The sequence below is a fragment of the Pagrus major genome, chromosome 7 (genome assembly GCF_040436345.1).
Source record: "Pagrus major chromosome 7, Pma_NU_1.0".
NCBI classification, from domain to species: domain Eukaryota; kingdom Metazoa; phylum Chordata; class Actinopteri; order Spariformes; family Sparidae; genus Pagrus; species Pagrus major.
Window position 1 is genome coordinate 24,243,003 of NC_133221.1, and position 26,846 is coordinate 24,269,848.

The following is a 26,846-nucleotide window of genomic DNA, read 5'->3' on the forward strand; positions in this document are numbered from 1 at the left end:
CTGAAAACCTTCTTTCTCCTCCCGGTGGTCTAAAGTTTGTGAGCTAGTGGTGTAAACAACACTCCCCCAGTGCTCCATGCTCCCAATACGGACCGCTAGTTACACCACTATCAAATGTAACAAGTTAAAGGCAGCTACAGTTAGCAGCAGTTAGTGGTTACTCTGTTGATATGCTGCCCCCTATACATATTTTAAGCTTTTGTGTTGCTTTGCTCAGGGTCATTGTAAAGGTGTGTGACCCAAAACAGGCACAATGTTTTTCCCCTGTAAAATGTATAGCATTGTGTTGATTGATTTTTGTCATTATTAAGTGGTTTGTGAGTCCCATACCCTGAGGCAGGACTATCTGCAACTTCGCCCATGCTTCAGTGTTGGGATGAGCTCTTGATATTCAGTTTGCCTTGAGAAAATCTAAAATGCGCAGTCATGATTTGTTTGTTCCTCCAAGTAGTCTCCTCCGTGGTGTCCTCCACTCCTTATCAGTCTTGCTGTCATGTCTCAATCCGTGAAAATGACTGCAGAGCCTTGTCCAACCCAATGAGCTTCAACCACATACTGTAGGGTCTCTGACATTTATTTGGATGAGTGCGTGTCTCACTTCAGCTATTGTGACAAACTGCCTCCATAGACGGATTTCTTCAAAACCATTTCATGCATTTTCACCTTCCATAACTTCTTGCCACCAAAGACGGTAAGTTTCTCTCAGTAATTTCATGATGAAGAAGACAATCAGCTCCCTCAGTCGCTAACCCCCCCTTTCCCACTGTGGCACTAAAGACTGAGAAAGGAGTGAGACTCAGTCTGGCATCCTGCTGTTTACCTCATGTAAGTTAAAGTGTTCTGTCTCGACAACTTATTTCGCTGAGGTTTTTTTTTTTTTCTTTCAATTATGTGTAAGCAATTAAAGTAGCTAAACTGAAGGTAGTAGCAATTAACAGAATTCACCAGAGAGCAAAGACAAATGCAATTTGCGTCGTTCTATTTGTGTTTTTGAGGTTGCGACATGAGAATTTTATTTGAAAGGCAGCAGCAGAACACAGTGGAAGTTCTGAGTAGCCAATGGTAACAACAGATCAATATGTGAACTGTGTTATTTTTAGCAGTTATTTTCCAGGGGTGGTAATAATCCTGTATATGCCTTACACAGCCAGGGTCCACCCACACAGACGTTTCCATTTGCTTCCTGATTAGAACTCTTCTCAGGACTGTGTGGGTGCAGACAGACAGACAGTGCTTGATTGACATGTCTCTGTCTTTCCAGTTGATTTTGTTGAATCTATTAAGGTGAATTCATATTGAACACAAAGCCAGTTTTCCCCTTGTGCCAACAACAATGGACCAACTGAATAGGTGTTAGCCATAGCTAGCTAACAATGCGTGTATGAAGTGTTTCTGTGTTTGGTGTTTTGTGGTAGTTGAGTCTCAAAACTTACCAGAAACTTTCTCCCTCCCTTGGCTCTGTACCTTGTATAGCTGGAGTTATAAGTAAAGCAATACAATTATTCAATTCGCAAGGATGAGTGACTTTATACAATTTTCGTCTCATTTTACATGAATTAGCTTCTAAAATTCTCTTTCTTTTTAGATGGAGGTTAGAGACCTCAGCCTTCCTTTGGAAAAAGGCCTTTGGAAAATATTGTCATTTTTTTCAGCTGCATAGATTGAGAAACTTCACATAGTAAAAGAATAATTATTTTTCTCAAGATTTGATAATTATTTCTTTTGTTTAATCAGATATTCCTATGTACTGTATTGCAGCGATATCTTCTGAATTAATAATGGTAACCAGCTAGTCTCAGCCCATCCTTTTTCGTAATACCACTATGAGCTTCCAGTCTATCTGCTAGCTGCACAACTAACTGAACTCACTAATTAATGGCAGCTCCAGTTAGCAGTAGGTAATGGGTTACTATGGTGATATGTTTTTGTTTGCCATATAAATTCAGGAGGTGGCCCATTCTTAAATATTGCCCCTTTTATGCACATGTGCATGCGATACACATGCTTGCAACTGGACTCACACTTTTCCACCGGGCTGAAGGGGGCAGTAACAAGCAAAAACATGTTGCAGTGCACCAAAAAACAAAAAGAAAAGATGACTGCTAGAAGGTAAACAAGGATGTAAATAATGAGAGATTTGAAATACTTAATAGATTTGCTTTGAAAATGTTTTATGAGGAAGGAAAACACATATATAGGAATGAAGGAAAACACAGAATAGATAATAATGCTTCCTCCTGTTATTTGTGCCATCGTGGATCGATCGTGGTTTGCTTTGAAAAATAACTGTTTCATTAAAGGTGCAAAATGCTAGCACAGGAACTTTGGACTCAGACAGGCCTGAGCTAGCTGGTTAGCATGCTAACGTATGTAGATATCTCCTTAACATAATAGTTCTTCACATTCTGTTGATAATTTTAGTCAATTTTTTAATGTTCTCAACTAAAATTCTGACACATTGCTCCTTTAATGGAGGGGACCTTGGCAAAGTCAGACACTTTTTCGACACATCCAACCACACCAAACTCTGTGTTTTGCAGACTTTTTGGCTCTAAAATAACACTTCCTCCTTTGCTCCTGACAGACAAGAGTCATAATTTCTATACTCCCACTAGAGATCTTTTCTATATGAACATAAACTTAGAACATGTGGTTGTTGTTTGCTGAAACAACTGATGCTGCTGTTTTTCTTGGGAGGACAGATACGCATCTTTTATCTCAATATGTTAATATGACTGTACATTGTCAATCAAAATGTTTGAGCAGCTATTTTTTAGGTAAACAAAATTGCAATTCTACTTATCTAAAAATGTTGTGGATTATTACTTTTAGGTGTCCCTGTAGAAAACCACCAAAGTGTTGACTAATTTCATAATAAATATCAAATCTAATAAAGTGCATCATATCCCTGATATTGCAGTGAGAAACCCTAAGTGGCCACCATTTGTTCCCGTGGATAAATTGGTTAATGGTGCCTCAGTGCACAGCGGTGCTCTGGTTTGCGTCAGTCTCTACATCTGTCTGCACGCTCTGTGCATCCTCTCTGTTTTCTTTGCCCTCAGCCTTCACAGTGTTGCTGAGAGTTGTTGATCCCCGGCAGGATTTTTTCAGCCTGCCTGGTCTGCTGTGTACACACCAGGCAGGGCCATCCAGGTTGAGGGAGAGAGGGGGTGGGGGCGGGGGGGGGGGGGGGGCGGGTGGTATCTGCTGGGTGCCGCTGCTCGTCTGCAGACCTAGCTGCACACACGCACACAATCCCCTACAAACCCTTGGGCCAGATCTGTCAGTTCTTCCCCGCTTGTGAGCACAGACACACACGCGGCAGATTCTCTCACTTTCTCTCCCTCGCCACTCTACCTCTGTGTTCTCATTGCCACCCGTCCACTGCACACAAGCTCCAGAGCATGCTGGGAGAATTAATGGTCCAAGAGGAGAGAGTTGGCGGGTGGTTCGGGAGGGGGGGGGGGGGGTCGGAGAGGAGTCTGCATAGGTTAGGTTTAAGGAAAATAAGTTCTTAAGCAGCACAGAAACATAAAAACTGCTTTGGTCTTTGTGTGTCTCTCCCTGTCTCTGTGTTTTTTTTCTTGAATACTGTCAAACAAGTCTGTAAAAGTCTATTGCTGTTGTCTACTTCAGATTAAATGGATTTTTTTTCTCTTGTATGTCCTCTCAGATATCTGATCAGAAAAATAAAACATTCCAGCGTGGGCGGATTTTACTCAGCAGTCTGTGAAACCTCCACTGTAACCTACCTCAGCTTCTTTTAATCAGCTGCAGTCCACCCAGATGAATTTTATTTTGCCTTTCACTGCAGAGTGAAAGGCAAAATAGTGTTTCCTGATGGTCTAAATGCTGTTTCAAAAGCTTTTCTACCTTGATAAGAAGAAAGCAGAATGTTGCTAGAGTATATGTCTGCTTTCAGCTGCATCTCACAAAGGCAGACAGCATCTCCTGTCTGTGAACAGCAGACCAGAACCAGTCACACACAGGCGCACAAATAAAAAAAAAGGAAGAATGTTCGTATCACTTCATGTGTGGAGGGGTTTGCTGGTCTCTTTAGCTGTCACCAAAGGTCCTCATTACTCCACCTCTATCCAGCCAGCTGCCTCTCCGCACGTTAAAGTCATGGGAAGAAAGACAGCGTGGGGGCTTTGATACAGAGTTGGAGGCAGGCTGTGGGAGTCAAGTTGGCACACTCACACCTTTAATAGACGCGGTAGCATGAACACGCCACTGTAGGTTGCGTTTGGGCTGCAGCTTACAGTGCATGGTACCCACTCACCAGCTGAGTTGGATCACTGATGGGGTCAACTGCTCGGAGATAGAGGATGAGTCAGATATCAAGAATTATTAGAGATTCATTCGGGCAGTCGTTTTACTTTCTCAAAGTGAATCTGGGCGTTTTCTTTTGAATTGAATTCATCAAAATGAAATGGCTGGTGAGATAGTCCCTGTACAGTATGCAACCTTGCAGGAGTGAACAAAATAACAAACGGCTAATGATATAAATTCTACATATCAAATGGAATTTACTGGCAGCAGAAGTCCTCAAACTGTGTTGATAGTATCTTCTTCAAAAGAGAAAACCTTTTTTCTTCTGAGTGATCAAGAGGGAAATCCACCACTCTGATTGTTGATGTGCTGATTAAAGCCATGATTTTCTCCTGCTGTTCATAAAATCATTCTTGAGGGTTTTAGTGTGTTAGGCGTCATTATCATCTTGAGTTATGGGAACCCTGGGGTGCTTCTGATTTTGTGAAATGGCCTCATACTCCCTGGTTATTGTACTCCCATGCAGTGCAATCATCAGACCTAATGACTCCCAGTAGTAGTAGTAGGTTGACAGCTGGTTACAGATATTATGGCTCTCACTTCAAATTTAAACCCATCTGGATGGAGGGAAAGGCTAAAATAATGATCAAATCGATGACTTCTACTCCTTACCTACTTTGTTGTTATTGGACACAATTACATTGGTTCAACTTTTGAACCTTTTGAAAGGGTGACTTAGTGTGGCGCTTCCATAATGATAAGAAAATTGCGAGATACCCTGACTTTTAATCTAAAGTATGGGTCAGTCTCCAAAAACACAGGATCCTACACACTTCCATGGTTCACATAACCCTGATCACATCCAACTAGGGTTGCAATTTTTATTATCAATTAATCTTACCTAAAATTTTCACTGAGACATAAGACGAAGAAAGCTGGTAGCTCAAACTGGGACTATGGATTAAAAAAAATGGAAAAAACATTAAATATCAGTGTGTTTGAATGCAGGCTGTCTTAAGAAGTGAACAATTTTCGACTGTTACCTTTGCTCTCTGTATGTATGTTACTGTTGTCACAGAAGTCTTGGAAATCTGGAAGAGCCTTTGCAGTTCTCAGATGGCGCTCTTCAACTTTGGAAAAAGTGCAAATGCACAAACCTTTACTTCTTGTCTGAAGTAATGTCTGAGACATAGATCCACTGGGCATGCAGAGGACCAAGATGTTCGCTAGATGTGGATCAAGAATATTATTATTATATTTATTATTGCTCAGTGAATATAATTATTAAAGTAATTTTGACCTGTTATGAATGAGTAATCAATGAACTAAACTAAAATATATACAGTATATAAAACAATACAAATTCTTATTTTTTCTCAGCTCTTGATCAATTATGCTAGTTAGCTAGCATAGTAATGTTAGTATATTATACAGTAATTAATCATTAAGTGTGGCGGTGGTCAAATTTTTTCTTTATTTCTCTATTATCTATTCTGGCTATTGTCACAACCAATGTCTAAAATTTAAAATATGAGTAACGTTAAGATTGCCATATATATGAGATAGCTTCATCAGTAACATTGTCAATCCAACTACTGTCCCTGTCAGCGGGCAGCAACTACTACTACTACTACTAATTACCACTGCAGTAATGGCAGCGCAGCTAGATGGCGGAAAACACAAATCGGTTGCCTGATTTGTTTATTGGTCTGCTGTAAAGTTTGTTACCACTAGTAGTGCTATTTAGCAAGGTTTTTATGAGAGACCCTCCATTTTGTTTGTATCTCATCAACACACACAAGGATGTCTGCGAAGCAATATCCTAACGGCCAGCTGTTAAATGCTATGCCTCTGACTGACAGTTGATGGCAGTGATGTAGCCAGAAACACAGCAGTATATGCAAACAAATGCAAGAATGTTGTTATATTGCAGTCCATTATTATTCAGAGAGGTTTTTTTTTTTGTTTAGTCTCTGTTCTCCCTGTACAACAGTGAAGTACTCATGGGCCCTCTCTTATAAAGTCCACATTTTTGAACAGTGTGTGTGATTTCCCCTCCGTGCTGAAGTCTTCTCTCTTCTTGTGCAGGCTCTCCGGGCCTGCAGGTGCAGTTCAGAGTAGATGAGGGTTTCCTGAGGCCAGGCGAGAAGCGTTGGTTCCTGCGCTACCTGGCCCTCCACACCATGCATGTCGACATCTGGGACAGCGACTCACTGCTCCTCATCGGTTCTACTGCCATCGAGCTCAAGGTAGAAGACTGACTCAGTAATAGTTGCAGTATTACATTACTAGGCTCTGATTCCAACTCCCCTGGTGTTCATCACAAGAAGAGTTAAACAACACGAAAGAAAAAAGCACATTTTGTTTACACATGCATTGTCAACTCTTTGCACACCTTTATTGCAGCATCTGTCATGGTTTCTTGCAGCGTTTGCAGGTTGTTTTAACACATTTAATAGAGTGAACCAGGCGTTGCAGAGAAAACAGCTACTGATAATAGAATGTCAAATACCAAAGCACTTCACTCTGTATGAACCGATTTTCCTTGACGACACCAATCAGACATGTCATAATAGTTGTTAATGGTTTTGCTCTTTGTTAACTTGAACAAGCACAAATGATGAGAGATGGAAACGTTGTGGCTGTTTGAAAGTGTTTGTTTTTATAGAAAAAGGTTAGATGAGTTTGAAATCTGTAAAAACAAAACTAAACGCACCAGAGTGAGGCTCAGTATGAACAATCTCAGCACTATTTAGTGTTGCTCACTGTGTACTCTGTCTTCAAGGATTTGAACGAAGCTTTAACCTCTTAAGATAAACCAACCCCAGAGTAAAGGCTTCTTAATTTTGGTCGTTTCAACTCTGTTATACATATTGATTGTAATGCAACTCTTTTCCCAATCTTGATGTTGAATTGATTTGCTTTGCAACTTGATATTTGTAAAGCATTTAATGAAGAAGAAGTAAGGCGGTAATTTACAACTGGTTAGAGCTTTTTTGAACAAGACCCGATTCATGTAACTCAAACTCCCAACCGTTCCTACCTATTTTCTTACTAGTCTGTCTTCCTTTAATCATTGCCCCCCCCATGTCTTTTTGCATCTCCAGTACATGTTGCGTCAGGGTAAATCAGCAGTGCAGGCCCTTCATGAGGTGGAGGTTCTGACCACTGATTATGTGGGAGAGGACACCCTGCTGACTAGCGCAGATTTGGACCAACGGTCAGCACTCAGCACCATGACGGTCCACACCATTGTCAGGGGCCGGCTGCACATACGCACAGGCAACATAGGTACGTTGCATGTTTTTTTGTTTTTTTTTATTGAAGTCCTTCTTTGCTTACCAAGTACTGATGTGACCACTGCCAGCCCAACAACGTCAATATGTGTAAAAAAAATTGGTCTCATTAGGGTGTGTCTTGCCCTCATTTGGACATAGAAGAGGGTAGAGAGTGAGTGGATGCATGGGATGAGAGGGCTGTTGTGAATGGCTGAGTAGTTGCATAACCAAAACATGAAGGTAAATGTGAAGAAGGCCCGGAGAAGAAGAACTCGTATTTGTCTGAGCCTTCAAAAGAAAAAAACACTTTCAATATCATCCAAACCTCCTTCTACCTCTGAAATATTTACAAGAGTGTTTTATATTCAGGTCATATTCCGTTCGGAGCCTCAGATTATGAAGTAATGTTGTCTGTTTACTTTTATTGATGTGTAGAGTTGGGAAATGACAGTGATTCCCCAGGGCTGCTGCTGTTGAAAGTTCCCATTTTCTGGAGGTGTGCTGGCTTGCAAAGTAAACACTGTGCCAAAACGAAATATCTTGATGTGATAGTTCCACTCTGTCTAGCAACTGAGCACCTTTCCTCTTCCCTTTTGCACTCATCCAATTTGGGCCCAGCGTGCCCCCGCAGTGCGATGGCAGCTGACGATAGCTTTGCTCGCCATTAATCAACTGCTGAAACGATACTCCCTCTCATAAACAATGCATCATTCTGGGGGCCTCAGAAACTCTGCAGAGTGCCATTGTTGGGGCTAAATATGCCAGCACTTATCACTCAAAGCAGGTTGAGAGCGCAGTGGGTTATTGGGCATGCTGGGGGATGGAAGGAGGACGGTTGTGTCTGGCATGTAAATTCCAATCAAGGCTCAGATATCCATCAGGCGCCCTGGCCGACAGTCAGAATCAATTTGGGGAGGGAGGACTCGCAAGCACTTTTCTTTGTTTCTGCTTCCATCTGTCGCTGCCTTTCACGCTTCTCTCTTCGCTCTTTATCACTGTCTTCCTGTTTTCTCCTATTCATCCATTTACCTGTTACCTTTCTCTCACACCCTCTCTTCCACCCTCTATCCGGCTATTTGTTTTCGTCTCTCACCACTGCTACATCCCCTGCTTGTCTCTTCCTTTCTCTGCGTCTGTCATCAAGCTGTAATAAATCAGCACTCTCATTTGGTGGGTGGTAGAGGATGTGAAGCTTGGTCATTAATGCTCACTGGGAGGAGGGGATCAGAAGTCACCCACAGTATGACGGATGGATTTGCTGTATAAAGACTTTGACAGAGATTTCATAGGAAGCACACATATAAGCATGTGTGCATATCAAATCACTCACACATGCCAAGAAGCCATGCACTCATGCATACACACGGACGTATAGATAGGCAGGTGTAGCAGAGCGTGGACAGGTTGCGTGATGAGGCGGGGTGGCAGAAATGAGAGGCGGACAGGTAGAGTATATCATCTACATCATGTGAGAAGCTTGTAACTCCATTTCTGTGATTTTCAAGTTCAATAGAAGGATTAGTTGGCTTCGCTATGGATTCCCTACTACTCCTAAATCCCCACTGGGTGGACTCAAAACGCACGCTGGCCAAGCTGAAAGGAAAGGCTGTATGTGTGTGTCGAGACGGTGCAGATACAGCTCCAGGATTTCAGCTCTAGAGGTGATGGAAGGTTGCTTGAAAATGGTCGATGACCCAGAGTGTGAGACAGAAGAAGTGTGTAACAGGAGGAGCAGCAAATGTTTGTTTTTTTCTCAGTGAGGTTGAAATGTGTTTTTGTTGTGAGGATCTTGTCAATTTCGATTGATGTGCTGATTTAATTTCATCCATGCATTATTATTATATAATGTTGAGAAGTGACCACCAGAGCATTGAATTAACTCAACTGATGGCTTAATTTGAAACATTATAATCTAAGAGGCCTTTCTTTTAATTTTCCTCTGTTTCTAGTATATTATAGTGAGAAGTATACTCCACATTTCCACCGCACTAGTTCTGTTAGTACAACAGAGTCATGGAATACTAAGTACACTAACAGCAATGTTGTTTTCGATTTGCCTGCCGTGTTTTCCGGTTGTCTGTCTGTCCCATTCTTGTGAACGTAATATCTCAAGAACACCCTGGGGGAATTTCTTCAAATTTGGTGCAAATGTCCACTATAACTCGAACTGATTAGAATTTGGTGGAAAGAGGTCAAGGTCACTGTGACCTCACAAAACCCCTTTTTGGCCTTTTTTTAGCATTCATATGATAATTACGATTACATTTTACACTAATGTCTAATAGGATAAAATGATGAGGTTATGACATTTGATATCCAAAAGGTCAGAGGTTAAATGCACTGTGACATCATAATACTCCGCTAAAAACGTCATTATTCAAAGCTCAGGAACAGCAACTTGACAGGTGCAGGGAGGCACACAATCGTGAGGCGGTAATTCTAGTCTTGCTGTTAAGTGGCTGTCAATAGTGCTTCACTGCACGGATGTTTCACATTCAAAACCTTCCAGTGACTCACACGGCATAATGCTTCCCATACTTGCTTGGCTTTTAATTTGAAAACATCGAAAGGAAATGCTGAGTTTCAGTGAAAGTAACTTAATAGCACTCAGAGAAACAAAAGAAATCACTGAAATTAATTACAAAATAAAAACGGCATTTCTTTTTAAAAGAGAGACGCAGAGCGGTGAGTACAGCATGACTTTGTTGTGTCCATATTGTATAATTCCCATGTGAGCCATATGTCACCCTAAAATGGAGATAATATTTAAAAAAATATATTGGTTATATGATCATGTATATTAGTTTGTATGATAGTTTGTATTTATAGTGGACTCCCACTACTGTGCCTTTATGATTCAGAAGCAATGCAGTCCTGACTACATACTGCTCTCTCCCTTTCTTTCTTTCTTTCTTTTTTTTTTTTTCAATTTTAGTCATGCATGCTATTAATCATGTCTTTACTTCGCCCCCTTGGGAATTCATCAGAATTAGGCTTTATTGGAAAAAGTGAGTGGCAGACTGTCATTTCCAAATGAAAAAGAGTGAAACACCGAATGATATCCTTTTTAATCATCACAAGGTGGGATTGACAAGTAATTAATTAAATGGTAATGATATACGCTGTCAGGCCTATTCAATCATTCTGTAAAGCAGCTTTTATTAATAGCGTCATAAATGACTAAAGGAAGTGGCTTAATCAGAATAATAGAGAGTTGTGAAATTGTTGGGGGGGTTGGTTTTGCAGTATGACGGCTTTAGGAAGGAACACATTGCTCCCACACAGTGAACTGTAGGAGCAGATGAGGAGTGTAGAAGCCATGACGACCACCTGCTCGTCCCATGAAACTGATCGACTGGTGAATCCAGAGGAAGGCTACAATGCTTTATTGATTTCATCTGCTAAATCCACATGAACTCTGAGAGGGAAATGAAGATAGAGGCAGGGGAAGAGAGATGTTTAACTGTAACACAATTGAAAACTGTGCAAGAACTTAACATTTGGAAGCTGGTACAAATATTTTGTAGCACCTGTTCAAATAATTACGTGGGCCAAAGTCTGCTGAGTCAAAGCAGAATCATCAGTATGTGTGAGCTACTTTCTTCCAAAGATAGAAAATGGAAAACACTGAATGATCTGTTTTAATCCCTGATGTCATTATGATGTAAAGCTGAGAGCTTTTCCAAAGACTTATACGGTGGTCTAATTGAAGGTCTGTTTACAGTGATTAATGTACGGTGTCTCTCTAAAACAAACTGGCAAGCATAGATAGATAGATGACAGCCAGATAGAAAGTAAAGGATGGATGAAATAAAAAGTAAAGAATGAAAGGAGGAAAGGAAAAGAGGAGCCATTTTCATTGATTTGAGCCTGAAACCACTTAACAGAGGGGTACGTATACTAGTCTGACTCACAGGAAGTTCGCTGTTGGTATAAGCCTATCATTGGCTGAATATATCAGTAAGCAATCCCCTCTATTTCTGCTATTTGCGTGTCACCATTGTCATTCCAGTCCCTGTCATTATGTGAAAGAATGACAACAACAACCAAGCTGAAAATCCAAGTCATGACATCGATCAGGCTCGTGCAATCAGGCTGGACTGCTTGATTCTTTTGCTGTGATTCTGTGAATTTTAATGCCAGGACTCGCCTCCCAGTGAGCAAATCATCCACCAAAACAAGTTCCCTCCAATGCTATTTTGCAAGGGCTCCATTACTGCATCCTGAGCCTAGTGCTGCCCAAGACGATTGTTTTTCCGTATAATACCGTAGGTTTATCAGACCTTTGTCACTGGAAAAATCTTCCAGCTCTGGCTGGTAACAAGGCTGTTAAGAGCCAAAGTTGCTGGCCTGAAAACCGAAACAACGAGCAAAAAGACTCTAAAATGTGCCATAAACATGAAGGGAACTGCAGAGTTGGGTGATATATCTCTGTGGGTTCCTCACTATGATTGACCCTTTTTACTTGACACAGGGTCATATCTATGTGAAAATATTGATTAGGGAAGAATGAAGAAGTAATCTGTGCTTTTTTTTTTAGCTGATATTAATTTCAAATTACATTTCTGGGACAGGACCCTACCTAGTATATCCGAGCCAAGGCTACAGCTGTTTATATAATAGCTGTTGGTGCTCCAACTATCTTACATACATTCTATTTGAGTTAAGCTTCATAAAAAGGTAATATTAGCTACACTGCCAAAATTTAAGACAGTGAGGGCTTTTAATATCCAATCTGGAAACATGCTGCTGATATCTGCCAACAGTAAAAAGGCCCATATGTGACAGAAGGGAAAGCCATTGATATCAAATCATTTTGCTGAGTTGTGTCTGTATCATTTCTCTTTTAACTCTCACTTTCTCTCGCTGTTTTTTTGCACCATCCATACAAATACTCTCTCTCTCTGTCTCTCTGTCTGTCTGTCTGTCTGTCTCTCTCTCTCTCTCTCTCTGTCTCTCTCTCTCTCTCTGCATGTATCTGCTTCAGCACAGTAGAGAAGATAGATTAGAACCTTCTCCAGACCTCACAGTGCTCCTCATCTGCAGCAGCCTGATAAGCCCTGGAGAGACTGACTGTTGCAGCAGGAGAGGGTGGCGAGAATCCCTGCCTAAAGCTGCCACGAGTGGAACAAAATATCACTGAAATTTACCTAACAATTAGTTTAGCGAGGTGGCTTCCCTAAGGGGCGCACATGCAGTATGTCTCACTCATTAAAAGCTCTTGCTGTCAGCGCATTAAGGCCCGACTTTATCAACCTTGCTTTTAGCCCTGAGGTGAGAGGGAATCTGCTTATTCTGAAAGGTCAGTGGCCTGGAACGAGGAGCCAGAAGAAATCGAATATTGCAGACTACTTTGAAACCCCCTCGGTGCTTGCTCCCATTTGTTCCGAGGGCCAGTAAATCAGTGGTTTGTTGTGGCCTTAACCTCAAGAACTGCCAGCAGAGCAAAGAGGGAGGGCAGGTGGGGTAGTGCCGAGCAGTGTTATTGTCATGCAACAGAGAGAGGTAGTCAATAAATTTGATAGAGTTCAGCCCCCTGGCACTTTGTTCACAATTACTCCGCTCCACACAGACAACACAGCAGCAAACGCCGTGCTGGGTTTTCTCTCTGCAACACAAACCCAGAGTATTAGTTTTCATTTCAGTGATGAGGATCATCAGCTCTGTCTCAACAATCTGCCAGTGTGATTCAGCAGTTAGGGACCGATAATGTGACCGGGAGAAAGGCATCCACGTCAACCTGGATTAGTGCTGGAGTAGGTATTATCTGATGAGCCTAATGATGGCTCTGGTGATAGCCGATTAATTAAAATGATTGACTGATTAAATCAGAGGGTCACAATTGGGTTCATCATCAGTCCATGTGTTTTATTGTGGACAGCCAGCCCCGGGTGTTCATCTTATCGCGTCCTCGCAGGCTTATTTTACAATTCTATCCATCATCAAAGCACAAAGAAAGCTGGCTCAAAGGGCCATAATGAGGTGTTGGGAATGAGATCTCTAAGGCTCTGTTATTGATTAGAGATGTTTATGCGACGGCAGAAGTAATGTCTTCACAGTTATATTTGGGAAATATAATTCAAACAAATACATTCGGCTGAGTCGTGTGGCCAGGGAAGGGTGATGGATGATGAGGGGAATGCATTGGGATGGCAGACACCTCACCCATTAATCTGCAGGGCTGCGCTGTCTGTGTCTGTTTGCATGGCAGCATCAGCTCCCCATTACTCATTTAGCTGCCGCCCATTATCAGTTTGTTGATGAAGGACTTTGCCTCTAAAAGATTTGGAGGGTACTTTCGCCTCCCCTTCTAAAACTCCGACAAGCTCACCGAGGTGTCAGTTCTGGGCGGTAAAGCCACTTAATTGCTGCACTCACCATATTTCAAATGAAAGCATCCCGGGTTTAGGTATCTCAGAGTCTCTCAGGAAAGGCTAAACCTTCTTACGCTACAATTAAGCACCTCATTTGGGTATGTTGTGATGTTCCAAAGCCTCGACACAGATGGGAGTAATGGGAGCATTGTGTCAAAGTGCACTGTAATTTAAAGAGCCGTAAACTTTAGTTTTAATTGCTTCTTCAGTGAACTGTTGTAAATTGCATCTAACGCATTCCAAGTGTTGGCCTCGGTTTACCTGTAAATTGCACAAGACAAGTCTTTTGACCTGTGGTATTTTAAACTTGGGGAGAGGGAAGGTGGTTTGCAGGGTGGTGTTTTGGTTGTGACTCTGTGAGCAATTATCTGTCACACCTCCATTACCAGGCATTTTGTGTACAAAGCACTGTTCAAACACATAAGCAAGCCTTTTTCCCCACAGCTACTGTACTGTCGGGGCTCTGCACAGGATGAGTTCATGTTAAAGGAAACGTAATATCAACCATCACTCACTGTCTTTGTACAAGTGCACCCTGGAGTGCTTACTTATCCACTTGCCTTTTAAAAGAAGGGGGAATGTGTTGGTTTTGCCATTTAGGAACAGAAAGGGAGACAAATAATGTTGGCGACTGGAGGCAGTCTGGTTGACAAGAGGCAGAATAACCCAAAATTGTCAGCTTAGCCAAACAATAACATAAAGCTTCTGTAATGACGTAGAGTGCCTGGGCCCATTCAGAAATCTAATTGTTCATTAAAAGAAAGATCTGTAATGACGTGGTCAGCCCCCACCTCTAGAAAAATTGGTGTCTAGCTGCATCTCTGACACCCAGCAGTCAGCCAAACTGGACAGAGGCCAAACACGAACCATCAATCAGTGTGACACTCGCGAAAGCATTGCAAGCTTTCTGTGTCCAGGTCTCTCTGGCTATTTCAGGCTGCTAATTTACTTCTGTAGGCTTGTCTTCATGCATTGATCCTGCCTTGAGTGTTCTAAGCCAGGGTTTAACCTGGAATGCATTCACTTTGGCGCCGTCTACAATGAAAATGTATTGTTTCACATGTGACTTCAAACAGAACTTTGGCCTGCAACTGTTAATTTTATTTTTACATTTTTTTTGGCAAACTAGCCGGATCTGGCTTTAGATGTCAGTTTGGCTCATTACTTCAAGAAGTGGCAAGCAGCCGAGTCTCAAGCCACTGCTGGAGTTACACACATTTGGTCTTTAAATAGAATGAATCAAATCAGAGTTTCATTAGTTATGATCCTGATAGTTATACATAAATAGCCTCAGACATAATGTGTGTGATCCAAGAACAAGCAAGGCCAGTATTCCTCATTGACACTTCTGTTGGGCGGCCCGTTCATTGACTTTGTTGTCTTGCTCATTAGCCACTGCTGCTATTCACAAGTTTGAAACAAACAATCTAGAGTTTCAGTCAGGCCGAGGTACCTCTCTGGTTTTTAACAAGTTCTTCTTTGGAAAGCATCTGTAGTGACACCCAGGTAATACCCAGGTTCAGAGCCTGAATCCCAACAGCTCCAGGCCAACCTGCCCTACCTGAAAACAAGAAAAGTAAAGGCAGGATATCCATTTTCTTTGTAAAAAAAAAAAAAAGAAAAATTAGTAACATAGCTTGGCTAAGTTTTGTCTGTGGTGTGAAATATTTGTAGTATAAACTTGGCTGTTTTCGCAGTGATTTCCAAATCTAATGTTAGCGTAATAGTAGCTAGCTTAAGTCAAGTTCTTTTTTCAATGGGACTTTTTTGTTCAGTAAACTGACAACTGAATGATTGCTTGTCTGAAAAATTCACAAAGCTTAATCGCACGCTTGGTTCTTAGATGATTAGTAATGGAATTAAAAAACAAAATCTTTCAATGCTGTATTACAGCAACATATCGAATTGTATTTCTATTATAACCTCTGCCAAGGAGGTTATGTTTTCGCTCGTGTTGGTTGGTTTGTTTGTTTGTCAGTGGGATTACTCAAAAAACTACAGAATGGATTTCAATAAAACTTGGATTTGAGGATGGGAAACTTTGGGATATGCGGATATAGAAAAAGGGACAGAATTTTAAGAAAATTTTTTCTCACTTTCTTTAAAATGACTAACAATGACTTAACAACTCCCTCTTGTGGAGAATCTGCAGCCTGAATGTGTGAGTTTGAGTTTATGAATGACTTAAAAGCGAGTTCTGTTGGTTGCTTAACATGTGAATATAATCAGACACAAGATGACAACTAAAACCTGTATTTCTCCTCTACAGGGTGCCCTGTAGATCTGAGCAGGAGGGCAGCAGAAGTGATGCAGTCTCATTCTCACATCATCACACCTCGCGAAGTCACAGGCAGCTTCAGAGGAGGAAGCCTGACCTCCAGAAACATCCTCCAACTCAATGGCAAGAGCGTTAATCCACAGCCCACTGAATCCTGTCTGTGCTGATGTACTAACACATCATTTAACTTCACTCTCATTAAACCTGTAGTTCATGTTTTTCTCCACTGTCCTTACAGTGTACGTCTAAAGACATGCACATGTGTGTATTCTACATCACGGAGTAATTAGTGGCTTTTATTTGGGCGGTGACCATGCTCCTGCCTTGATCAACTCAACCAGATCCATTTCACATTCTGTCTGTTGGCTGCACCACTGAACCACTCAATTTTCAGCCTAATTGAGCTTGCAGAAGCATCTCTGGTGGCCAGCCACAATCCTGTTTGTGTTTTGTGTGTGCTTGTGTGCTTGTGTGTGTGCGCATGTGGGTGCGTGCGTGTGCGTGTGTATGTGTGTGCAGTCCAAGCAGAGGAACACACACACCGGGGAAACCAATTTTTTCCTCAATTAGAGAAGCCGTCGCCAGTGAACTGGTGTGTATTCCTAAATTTGTCCTTAAAATGGGGATTATGACTCAAACACACACACACAAACACACACATATACATATACACATTGGAAAGTAGTTGAAAACAAGCAGATAATTGCTTATAATGACATAAAGTAAGTCTGGCAGGTCTAGGATTATAGCCCACTCTGAGGAGAACAAACCTCAGAAATGCTGTGTAATTATATTTCACCAGCATTTGCTCATAGCACACAACATACTAATACACTGAAAACAAATAAGCATGTACGCGGAAGCATGATCAAACAAACACTTACTGTATAAAACATGTTCACAGATGCATACATGTGTTCAATCCAAATATAGTCCCTACACTGTTGCAATCATTTATTTACCCCTGCAGTTACTGTGCAAACAATTTGTTCACTGTTTGCTTTGTTTCCTACCTACCTCACCCTCCTCCCCACCACCACCACCACCACCACCATCTTTCCACTCGTCTTTTCTCTCTTACACACTGAACCTTCTCCTCTCTTCACTCCACCCTCCCTTGCAATTTAAACATAGAAAGCGACTAATTGCTCTTACTGGAGTCCAGTGGCAACAGTAAGCCTCACTGAAGCTGTGTTGTGACCACACGCTCAGTCACAGTCCTATCCCACTCCTGTCTGCCTGTGGTTCTGAAGGAAGCAGTGTAGCCAGACACTATCTGGTTTGGTGACTGGCAGTCGACTGAATGCTTCTGTGATAAGGCGACTTGGGAAATTTCTGAGGATAAAGAATGATACAGCGAGAGGAAAACGGAGGGAAAAGAGAATGTACAGGAATTTATCTGTGAGCACAAAAAATAGGTCCGGTAATTGAACAAAGATAATTTTGTTTAGACATCAGTGAGTGCAGCTAGAGTTAAAGACAATGGGCTGTTTGCTAATTGGTTGGTTAAGCTGCTAGTTAGATGGCATTGGTCCATGTTGCTTTTATCAGTTCACTATGTTGGCTGAGAAGGCTCCACTCACTGCAGCTAAAGACAACTCATGAAAATCGACAGAACACAATCAACACCTCGGCCCCTGTGACCACACATCTGTCATTAATTTGACAATGAATAGGCAAATTAAAGGCAATAGAAACACATGTAAGTAGACAATTTTTTTATTTTATTTATTATTATATTTTTTTGTTTTATATATTTTTATGTACATTTTGCTTCTCTGCATATCATTTGTGTACTTTCAAAATAGTGAAAATATTTTCTTATTTGCACGTATTTTCCTGAAATTGCGTTATGAGTAGGGCTGCGTATCATTTTTTTATTTGTTTCCTGACTTTCTTTAAGTAAAGTCAACTTTTACAATTTATAGTGAACCTTACCTTTCTACAACTTTTTTTTTTATCAAAAGAAACTAAAGTATCAAGGTTCCACATCCTGACATAAATAAAAAAAAATATCATAATGCCTGTAATTCGCTTAGATTAGATTTTTTGTTCTCCTTTAATCTAAGTATATTTTTGAAGAGCTTAAGTTTGAAGCTTCGATACATAAGCCTCATTTTTCTTTTCCCCTGTCATCTTCTCTTTCTTGTCTATCTAATCATCTCTTTGTTCATCGGCTGATCAGCTGACGTACTGCTCACTTTCTCTCTCTGAGCTTATTTCTCTCAGATTTGTTGCCACTTTCAGTCAGTTCAGGTTCACCTTCCTGCAGGCTGCAAAACCTACTTCAGCACATGGCTACACATTCAGTGGGGGAAGTGTAAATCTGTTTTAAGATATGAAAAAAAAATGCAGACCTGACTTTGAAGTTTGTTAATGTCTCAGCGTTGTTCAGTTTGTAGGATTAGGCACATTCTCCTGTCAAAGCTTTTAAAGAACACGGATAATTTGCATGATCCAGCCCAAATGAGGATGAATTGTTTGGTGACTAGAGGATGAATCAGGTATTTTAATTAGATATTTTGGTGCTTGCAGTGGATACAAAGTCATTGAGGTGAAAAATAATTTAGGAGGAGAGTGAAAGTGTGTTTTTCCAGCAGCAGGGCTTTGGCCCAGTTGTAGCTGTGCCAGTTGTTTGACTGTTGTCTGTGTGCAAGCTGTTGTCTCTGGTGCTCCGACAATACCTTAATCTGTCACAACTCCCTCCCTTGGACATTTGGAGGGTTTTAGAACATATGGTCAAAATGGCAATGAGATTAGTTTCCACTCTGTTCAGTAAATATATTCATGATTGTGGCCTGTCTCTCTTTCGCAGCGAGGAACACTGCACAAGCACACAGACTGGAAATAGATGGGGATCGCGTGCCGTCATTCAGACGTGGGATCAGAGCTGACACCATCGTGCCCGGAGAGCACAGCCTAAACGAGCCCGACGATGAGCGCCACAAGCTCAACTGCATGGCCGCAGTACGTCAGCGGGAGGGCAAGGAAGATGCTAAAGCGTCTAAGGTCACGGTGAGGTCAAACTTTGCACTAAGCCAATGGGGAGACAAGAATAGCTGCTTGTCTGTAAAGCTACACTACTTGCTTAAATCTCAGTCGGACAACAAAGACAGAGCAGCTTTCATCCTGGCTCTGAAACATGTCATGAGGGAGCTTTTGTAGAGGCGAGGAGCATCTCCCAGACGGCCTGCCGGTGTTACAATTCTCGCACCGTTGTGCCCTCCTACCCTCTGCGTTTTAGTGACTGTACTAGAAGGTGTTAATTGTTCTTCTAACCGAAGGCACATCTTGTACTTTCACCCATGGGCGCACATGCTAAATGTGATTTTGGCTGTGGTGCATGTCTGTCTGAGACATTTTACACATTACATTTCCTCTGGTAAGACCTTTGTCGTAGTTGTTTCACACCCCCATAACAGCCAACACTATGTGGAATATAACTGTGTCCTGCTCACACAGGAAGAATATCTTAAGAGTTGCAGTGCAATTCAATTTGGATTTGACTTTTCCGGGCTGCTAGTGAGGACTTAGTTTGGTCCGGGTCTGTCCCTGGTGTAATTTCAGTGCGACAGACCTGTTGAAAAGATCAATATTATATTTTCTCACACACGTTGCTTTACCACCCTGATTTTGAAACTCAATTTTAGGTGTTTCTTTTTTTTTTTCAAGACAAGTGTAGCTACTGTGCAATTCATTGTATCCTTTGCAATAGTTACAATGTTTGAATATAAATATAAATATTCTCAAACTATGATAGCTAAACATTTTTACAAAATACTGTATATAATATTGATTCCTTTCCAAATACATGCACTTAACATTTCAAGGGCAATAGAAACCATTCCTGTATGTAATGTTTTTTTCTTAAAGGTTTTGAAAAGGTCATTACATGCTCACACAATAAGGGAAGCTGTGTAACATTAAGCCTGCACCATGTTTCAACTCTAACATGTAATCAGAACGTAGCCATGTATGTATTGTTCATGAAGAATGAGTTTTTGTATGCCTCAAAATAGTCACTGAAATGTCAGAGAAAACTGTGGTTTATTGCAACCTTGGTTTTATTTTCTTACCTTGGACCATAATTTCTATCAGCTGTGATATTTTAGTATTCACCAAAGTCATTACTGAGATCATGGCTACTGTTGTAACATGTATGGGTAGCAAAAATAGTGAAGACCCAAATGCAAGACAGTCAGGAGGCAGGCAGGGTGAGGAACAAAAAGCGAGCTTTAATAAGCTAATGTCCCAAACCTGAGGTACACAAAGCCAAATGCAAATGCAAATACATAAGGCAGTCAACAAAAAGCCAAAACCAAAAGACAACAAAAACAGAGGGAGCCGGTGGGGTCAAATCCAAGAAAGAAGTACAAAAAATACAAAAACTAAATAAAGTTAAAACCAAAGAAGCACTATGAATACAGACATGAATACAGAAGACACAAGATTGACTTGGGGAAACAAGATGTACCAACAAAGAGTGAAGGAAAAACTTAAATAGAAAGGGGATAATTAACAAATGGAACACAGATGAACGGGAGAAAAAGGCAGGAAAAGGACAGAGGGAGGAAGTGAAAAGCAAAACATGGCACATGAGCAGAGAACTCCAAAATGAAACAGGAAATAACTAAACCAAAAACTCAAACTATGATAGCTACAAACATGTCTGAAGGATTTAAACTAGCCAACTAGCTAATCAGTCAACTAGCTAGCTAGATTATCCAAAGCACTTTATTCGTAGGTTTAAAGGATAGTGGGCACACCAGAAATGTCTGTAATCTCTCATTGCACAAAATGTCTGTGTGTGTGCAAACTACAACAATTAGGGTAGGTCAATATTAAACCAGAAAGCACTTTGTTTATAATGTGCGGGTAATAATTTAGCATGTTTTACAGAATGAAATGATACACCGGAACGTCCTCTTCATTATTTGCCATTCTTTTCGGGTGTTAGGATCGGACTAAGGAAGCCCGGTTGGCCAAAGAACTTTATCCAATCAAACCCGTTGAAGAGCGCAGTAAGGCAGAGGGCATCGCCAACATGCTGAGCCAGGCCATCACCACCCAGCACCTGCTCTACGCCAGCCTGGGATCTGCTGAGTACATGGAGTTTGTCCTTAAAAATCCCTTTAATGTACCTCAGACGGTCACCATTCACAGCGATGACCCTGAGCTCAGGTAAGACTTTGCAAACAGTGAGTTGACAGTGAGGTGGTGTCAAGCTGGCGCCCGACCCTCAACTGTTTGTTTAGTGTGATAATATTTCAATGAGAGAAAACTAGGGTTGTCTTTGTTAGTCGTGTGTTATTCTTAAAAACAAGACTTTTTGATTAGGTTAGGAGTAAGAGCAGGTTGTCATTCATTTTTTAGGTCCTTTATATTTTGTTGTATGTAAGCTGTGTTGGTTACATACCAAACAGAAACAATAACAATAAACATATCAGAACATAAGGTTCTGAAAGGCTCTGGGTGGAGAAATTTCATGGAAAGAGATATGAAGTTAATTATGGATCTCATATGGTGATACAAGAAATTCCAGCATCTGAAACGAAAGTTAATATATAAATATGAATAAGTATAAAAGATAAGTATGAAAAACCAACACTAGAATGTCAAGATAAATTCATGATGATGTTTGCTTGTGTGACTGTGTTTTATTCAGGTTGTGGGAGTCTGATTCACAGCTTGCTCACTGTTTTGATATGATGCATGTGTGTGTAGGTGTGTACTAACGTGTGTGTTTGCATGTATGCCTGTTTTAGGGTTTGGAACGGGTTTATTTACTGTTTTGACACATCTTGTTTACGCGTGGTGGGTGCATTATTTAGTCTTTGAATGTTCTAATTTGAGACAGCACGCTTTGTGTGTGTGTGCACGCCTCACAAGTTTGAATTTTCCTCACAGTTTTGATACGTGTGTACTTTTATTAATGAATAAACACGATAAATTATTAGTTGTACGGAACAAATAACAGCCACTTTCCCAAACACAACTTGCAAATGTGTCCTTGCACGAATAAGGACGATGAATTCAGATGTTTTTACGTTTCACTCTATTGGTCACACACATACTGTAGGCCTATAAACATTCAACAACATATTCTGGCTCCTTCAGCAGCACAATCAGTTGTCCTTGACATGGATGCAGACCATAATGCAAGTGAGGTGCTAAATACCCCCTTTAATCTACGCATAGCAGCCATTATAAGTGGCGTTTCCTGGCTCACCCGTTTTGGTATTCATGTCGTGTTTGTTTCCTTCGGTTAGCGTCGTCGTTAATCCCCCCACATTGAATCTTTTGTTATGGATTCTGCTCATGCCTGAGCTTTGGATTAACACATATCACGTTGATCAACAAAGGCTGAAGTGTGCCACGGATGAATCATTATGGCATTAGCCCGGCCACCGAGCCTACCAGGTCTAATTGAGAGTCATCAATCCCTGCATCTGTCCTCTCGTCGGCTTAGCGCCCTGTTGGTTTATTTATTTATTTCCTGATGAGGCAGCGTGACACTTTACACCAAACCGTCTGCCACCTCCACCGAGAGCCAGAAATGTGTAAATTAGGGAGGACGCTTCTGCGTTTGATGTGTTTCTACCGCAGCACTGTGGGTTTCAAGAGTCAAATTCAGGTCAATTAGTCAGGTTGAGACAGTTCACTGAGCACAGCACTGCCCAAAACAGATTTTATAATCTGCTGTACTGTAATGTGTGTTGTTGTCTCCACGGAGGAGATGAAGAGAATATGCAACGGAGCTGTTATAAACTAGGCCTTTATCAGAGTTGAATGATTTTAAAATGACTGCTTTCTGAGTTTATATCACTTTGTAACATTAGAGCAATCTTCTGCCCTTGATAGTCCACCTGTTGAACTCTGCTCTGCACTCTGGTTTGGGGAAGGAATCCTGCATGTTTGATTTATCCACCTGCACAGTTTTCTTTTACTTATTCACATTCAAACATATTTGGCCACAAAGCTGAACTGTAAGCCGCCATTTCAGGATGAGAAGCAGTTGTTAGAAAGTGCTGCAGCTTAAAGATTGATATAGTTATATAACCCTATTAATGCATTTCAAGGTCGGATCGTAGTGTTTTTTTTGCTTCAGTATAAACAAAAGCCTGTGGGAAGCCAGTGCAGAGGCACTCACAGACACAAAAACACACTCAAAATCTTGGGTTGCCTTAGATAGAAATGTTTCCGAGGAAAAGGAAGTTGATTTTTGTCTGAACTCCCAAGAAATCCCTGTATGTGAAATCCAGATAATCAACCCTCATCAATATGTCATTGCCACAAGATTATTTGCTGTTGAGGATGTAAGGGCTGTATTTGTTTAATGAGGGAACCTGACATATATTTTTACACCAAACGACTACGAGTTTGTGCACAAACAACAAAACTGCCCCCCGGACCTCTGTTATCCTGCATGAACCAGAGCTTGGTCAGTGCATCGAGGCTACTCTTCTGTTATTTCCTCCCTTGTCAATATTTCAACCAATATTTGACAAGGAACTTTCTTGAGAACACAAGCAAGACCTTGGGTTAGCTCTTTGTTCTACAGAAACAAACAGAAAAAAAAGTCTGACCCGTCTCAACCTAAAGATCCAGCGTCAGGCTTTGAAGGAAGTGTGCTTAGAGAGAGGCTAGGCTAGCTGGGGCTTTGATGTTTGCAGTGGGTTTTCGAGCCCAGAGGCTCCCCTTGACGTGGAGAACACGTTTGCTACCTGTTGCCATCCATTTTGCATGGTTACCTTTTACACTTGGCCTTACAGAGCTTACTGAGAGCCATGACTGCTGGCTGGCAGAGAATTTTGGGAGCCTAAAACTCCTCCTGCTGCTTTCTCTCAGTATTTCTCCCTCTCATTATCCGTCTTGTTCTCAGCTCTGCATTCATTCAATTCTCTCTCGTGATGTTCTTTTTAATCATCTTTATTTTGTTCCCTCTCTGGTTTTATCTCTCTCTCCGTCTGTTTGGCTCCACCTTGTTCTGTTTTCTTTCTGTAGAAAATGAATCAACCCATGCTTTTTTATTGAGGCATTGCTGTCTCTCTCTCTCTCTCTCTCACACACACACACACAGACTCTTTGTTGTCATTATAAGCCAGAGGCAAAATGTTTTATTCCACGTGCACAGGTGGGAATCTCCAAATAAGTTTCATGGCATGGACTGTTGCATCTCGCCCTAATGTTAGCGAGGTAGGGCCTTGAAAAATTCATAAACTCTCGCTCTCCTATTGAGAGAAATTCCCCTCTCCATGCCCATGGGTTGGAACCTTTGATGTTTAAAGCAGCACTTCCCTTTATGCATTTGTGCGTGAAATTTTTGCATTCAAAGGAAGAGGAAAGAGTGGAGACGAGACCTCCCTCTGTTGGACTGTGTTATCTGTTCCTGTTGCTTTCTCCCTGGAAATCCATTTGTTGGGGTTCAGAGGGGGGGCTTTCTCTGACCTTTATACACTTTTGTGAAGGCTGCCATTCGTAATTAAATGGAAAGCATTGTGTTTTTGTGTTGACTGCTCGACCGTGGAATTGGCTTACTTCGATTGTTGGCCATACATTGAACTTAACATTGCTAGAATCACTTTGTAAGAGTGGGAGATCCTTATTGTTGATTGTACCAAAGGGAATTGCATTGTTTTAGATGCTTTGCTGGATCCCTCGGAGAGATTCGCTCCAGTATGTAAGGCATATTTCCCATGGTTTCCAATGGCCACCCATCAAAGATGAGGAATTATTCCTTCCCTCAAACATACTGTTTCCTCAAAAGTAGCCAATATCGTATCAGCTATAATTTTTCTAGAAAATTCAGGCCACAACTTTACTGTTTTGGTCCACTGTCATCGCTCTCACAGCCCTATTTTATACCAAAGCAGGCAGTGCAAAAGCTCCAAAAACCCACTGTACACCACCTGTTCAGCACAACACAAATGACAAAGTCATCAACAGGCTGGTGGACATAGCAGAGCATTTAGCAGCTACAAAGCAAGATATTTCTCTCCTGACATGGCAGAGATAAAAAAACAAAACAGAGCTGAAACAGAGTGAATATTGGACTCACCAGGTGACCAGAAACATGAGTACATGATAACGTTGCTCCGTTATTGCTGGTTGTTTAAATAAGCAGCATTTTCCAAATCAAACTGTTGTACACTTTAAGACCTTTCCAATAAATCAAACATCAAGATTGCAATCAGATGTAATGAACACATTCAAGTTTCTAATATGATACAGTCTGGTCTCATGTTTTAGCTAAACCTCTGTTAAATCTCAAAGAATAGCAAAGACATAAGTATTTTGTTTGTCGCTTGGTGCCATCATTTCATGGCGTAGGATATAATGAACAGTGCAGTTCTCCTGATCACGTAACAAGTCTAACTCTGATCCTGGACGGATCCCTTAAAGATATACAGGAGCCTGCTTTCATCTAACTCATGTCCTTTAATCTTTCCATCCAGTGTCATCACTAACACAGATGAGTGGGGTTACTTCAAAGCACTAACCAAAACTCCAACTCCGCTGGAGGAGAACATGTTTCACTTGGAGGAGGGTACTGCGGGTCCCAGGGTTTACCTCAGGCCCAAGGAGAGCATCCATATTCCCCTGAAGTACCAGAGCTTTCTCTGTGACAACACCATGAGCCTTCAGGTACAGTGGAGACCAGAGGTCGATGCTGATGGACCTCTCAGGACTGATCCACTTTTGAAGTTTCCATGTGATGCTCATTTTCAGGTTCATGCTTGTGTTGTGGGTGTCTACAAAGAAATGTTTACACACTTTAAAACATTATTTTTCTGGTACTGTTGCAGCAGCGCCTCTATTCACCCTCTGTCTCAACGCCCCGTTTTAATGCCTGTCTCTTTTAAGCCCCCCCCCTAAAAGCCCGGTCTGCTCCAATTGGTCAACTCAAACAAGTCTGAGCAAGCACCACCCACCATGTTTCACCATCAGCTCTGCCACTGTTTTTACAACCACAGCTATGCTGAGTGCGTTGCTGAGGGTGATGATTTAAAGTTGTGACATCACAACTTTACAGAAGTCCTGACAGCTTGTTTAAAGTCACAGTGTCTGAATACTGGCTGTGTGCATTTCTTCATTGAGTGTTTTGATACTTTCATGGTATTTATACAGCACCTAGACCAGCTTTATAAACCAGACACAAAAATCTAAATTTCTACAATATAGCACCTTTGAAACCACATTTTAGGAATGGCAGTTATTGCATTTCTGACAAACATGATTGTATTTATCCAGTCGCAGATGTTCTGCGTTAGACTTTTTAGTCACTGCATATTTCCATCACCACAGATGAAAGATCGAAGTTCTCTTCAGATAAAACTGTATTGCATAAGTCTGCCTTTTGACTCCATTTCAAAAATATTTTAAAATGTATTGGCCTTGAGTGGTCCAAAGTTTTCCCTTTGGTGTGAGAACACCGTGAGAATAAGAGGTGGAGCAGTGATAAAAGTTGAAATTTCGATGATATAAATGTCACTAGATGTGTAATGGAAACTCAGGATTTACAATTAATTGGATGCCAGAAGGACTGTTCAAAATAAATGCCATTTAAGCCAACTGGGCTCTTATCTCCTGTAGATGACGGGGGGTTTTACACTGCCTCCAGTTCTATTCTGCTTCTTGTGATCA

The 26,846-nt window shown here is 41.3% G+C and overlaps 1 protein-coding gene across 1 annotated transcript in view; it reads left to right on the plus strand.

Annotated features, from left to right (window-relative positions):
• Positions 1 to 26,846, plus strand: part of nphp4 (nephronophthisis 4) — a 176,400-nt gene that overhangs the window by 132,534 nt on the left and 17,020 nt on the right. The window contains exons 16-21 of the mRNA XM_073470631.1: positions 6,361 to 6,521; positions 7,380 to 7,563; positions 16,194 to 16,325; positions 19,018 to 19,217; positions 21,160 to 21,383; positions 25,658 to 25,847. Coding sequence (XP_073326732.1) covers positions 6,361 to 6,521; positions 7,380 to 7,563; positions 16,194 to 16,325; positions 19,018 to 19,217; positions 21,160 to 21,383; positions 25,658 to 25,847 — 1,091 coding nt within the window. The remainder of the gene's footprint in view (positions 1 to 6,360; positions 6,522 to 7,379; positions 7,564 to 16,193; positions 16,326 to 19,017; positions 19,218 to 21,159; positions 21,384 to 25,657; positions 25,848 to 26,846) is intronic.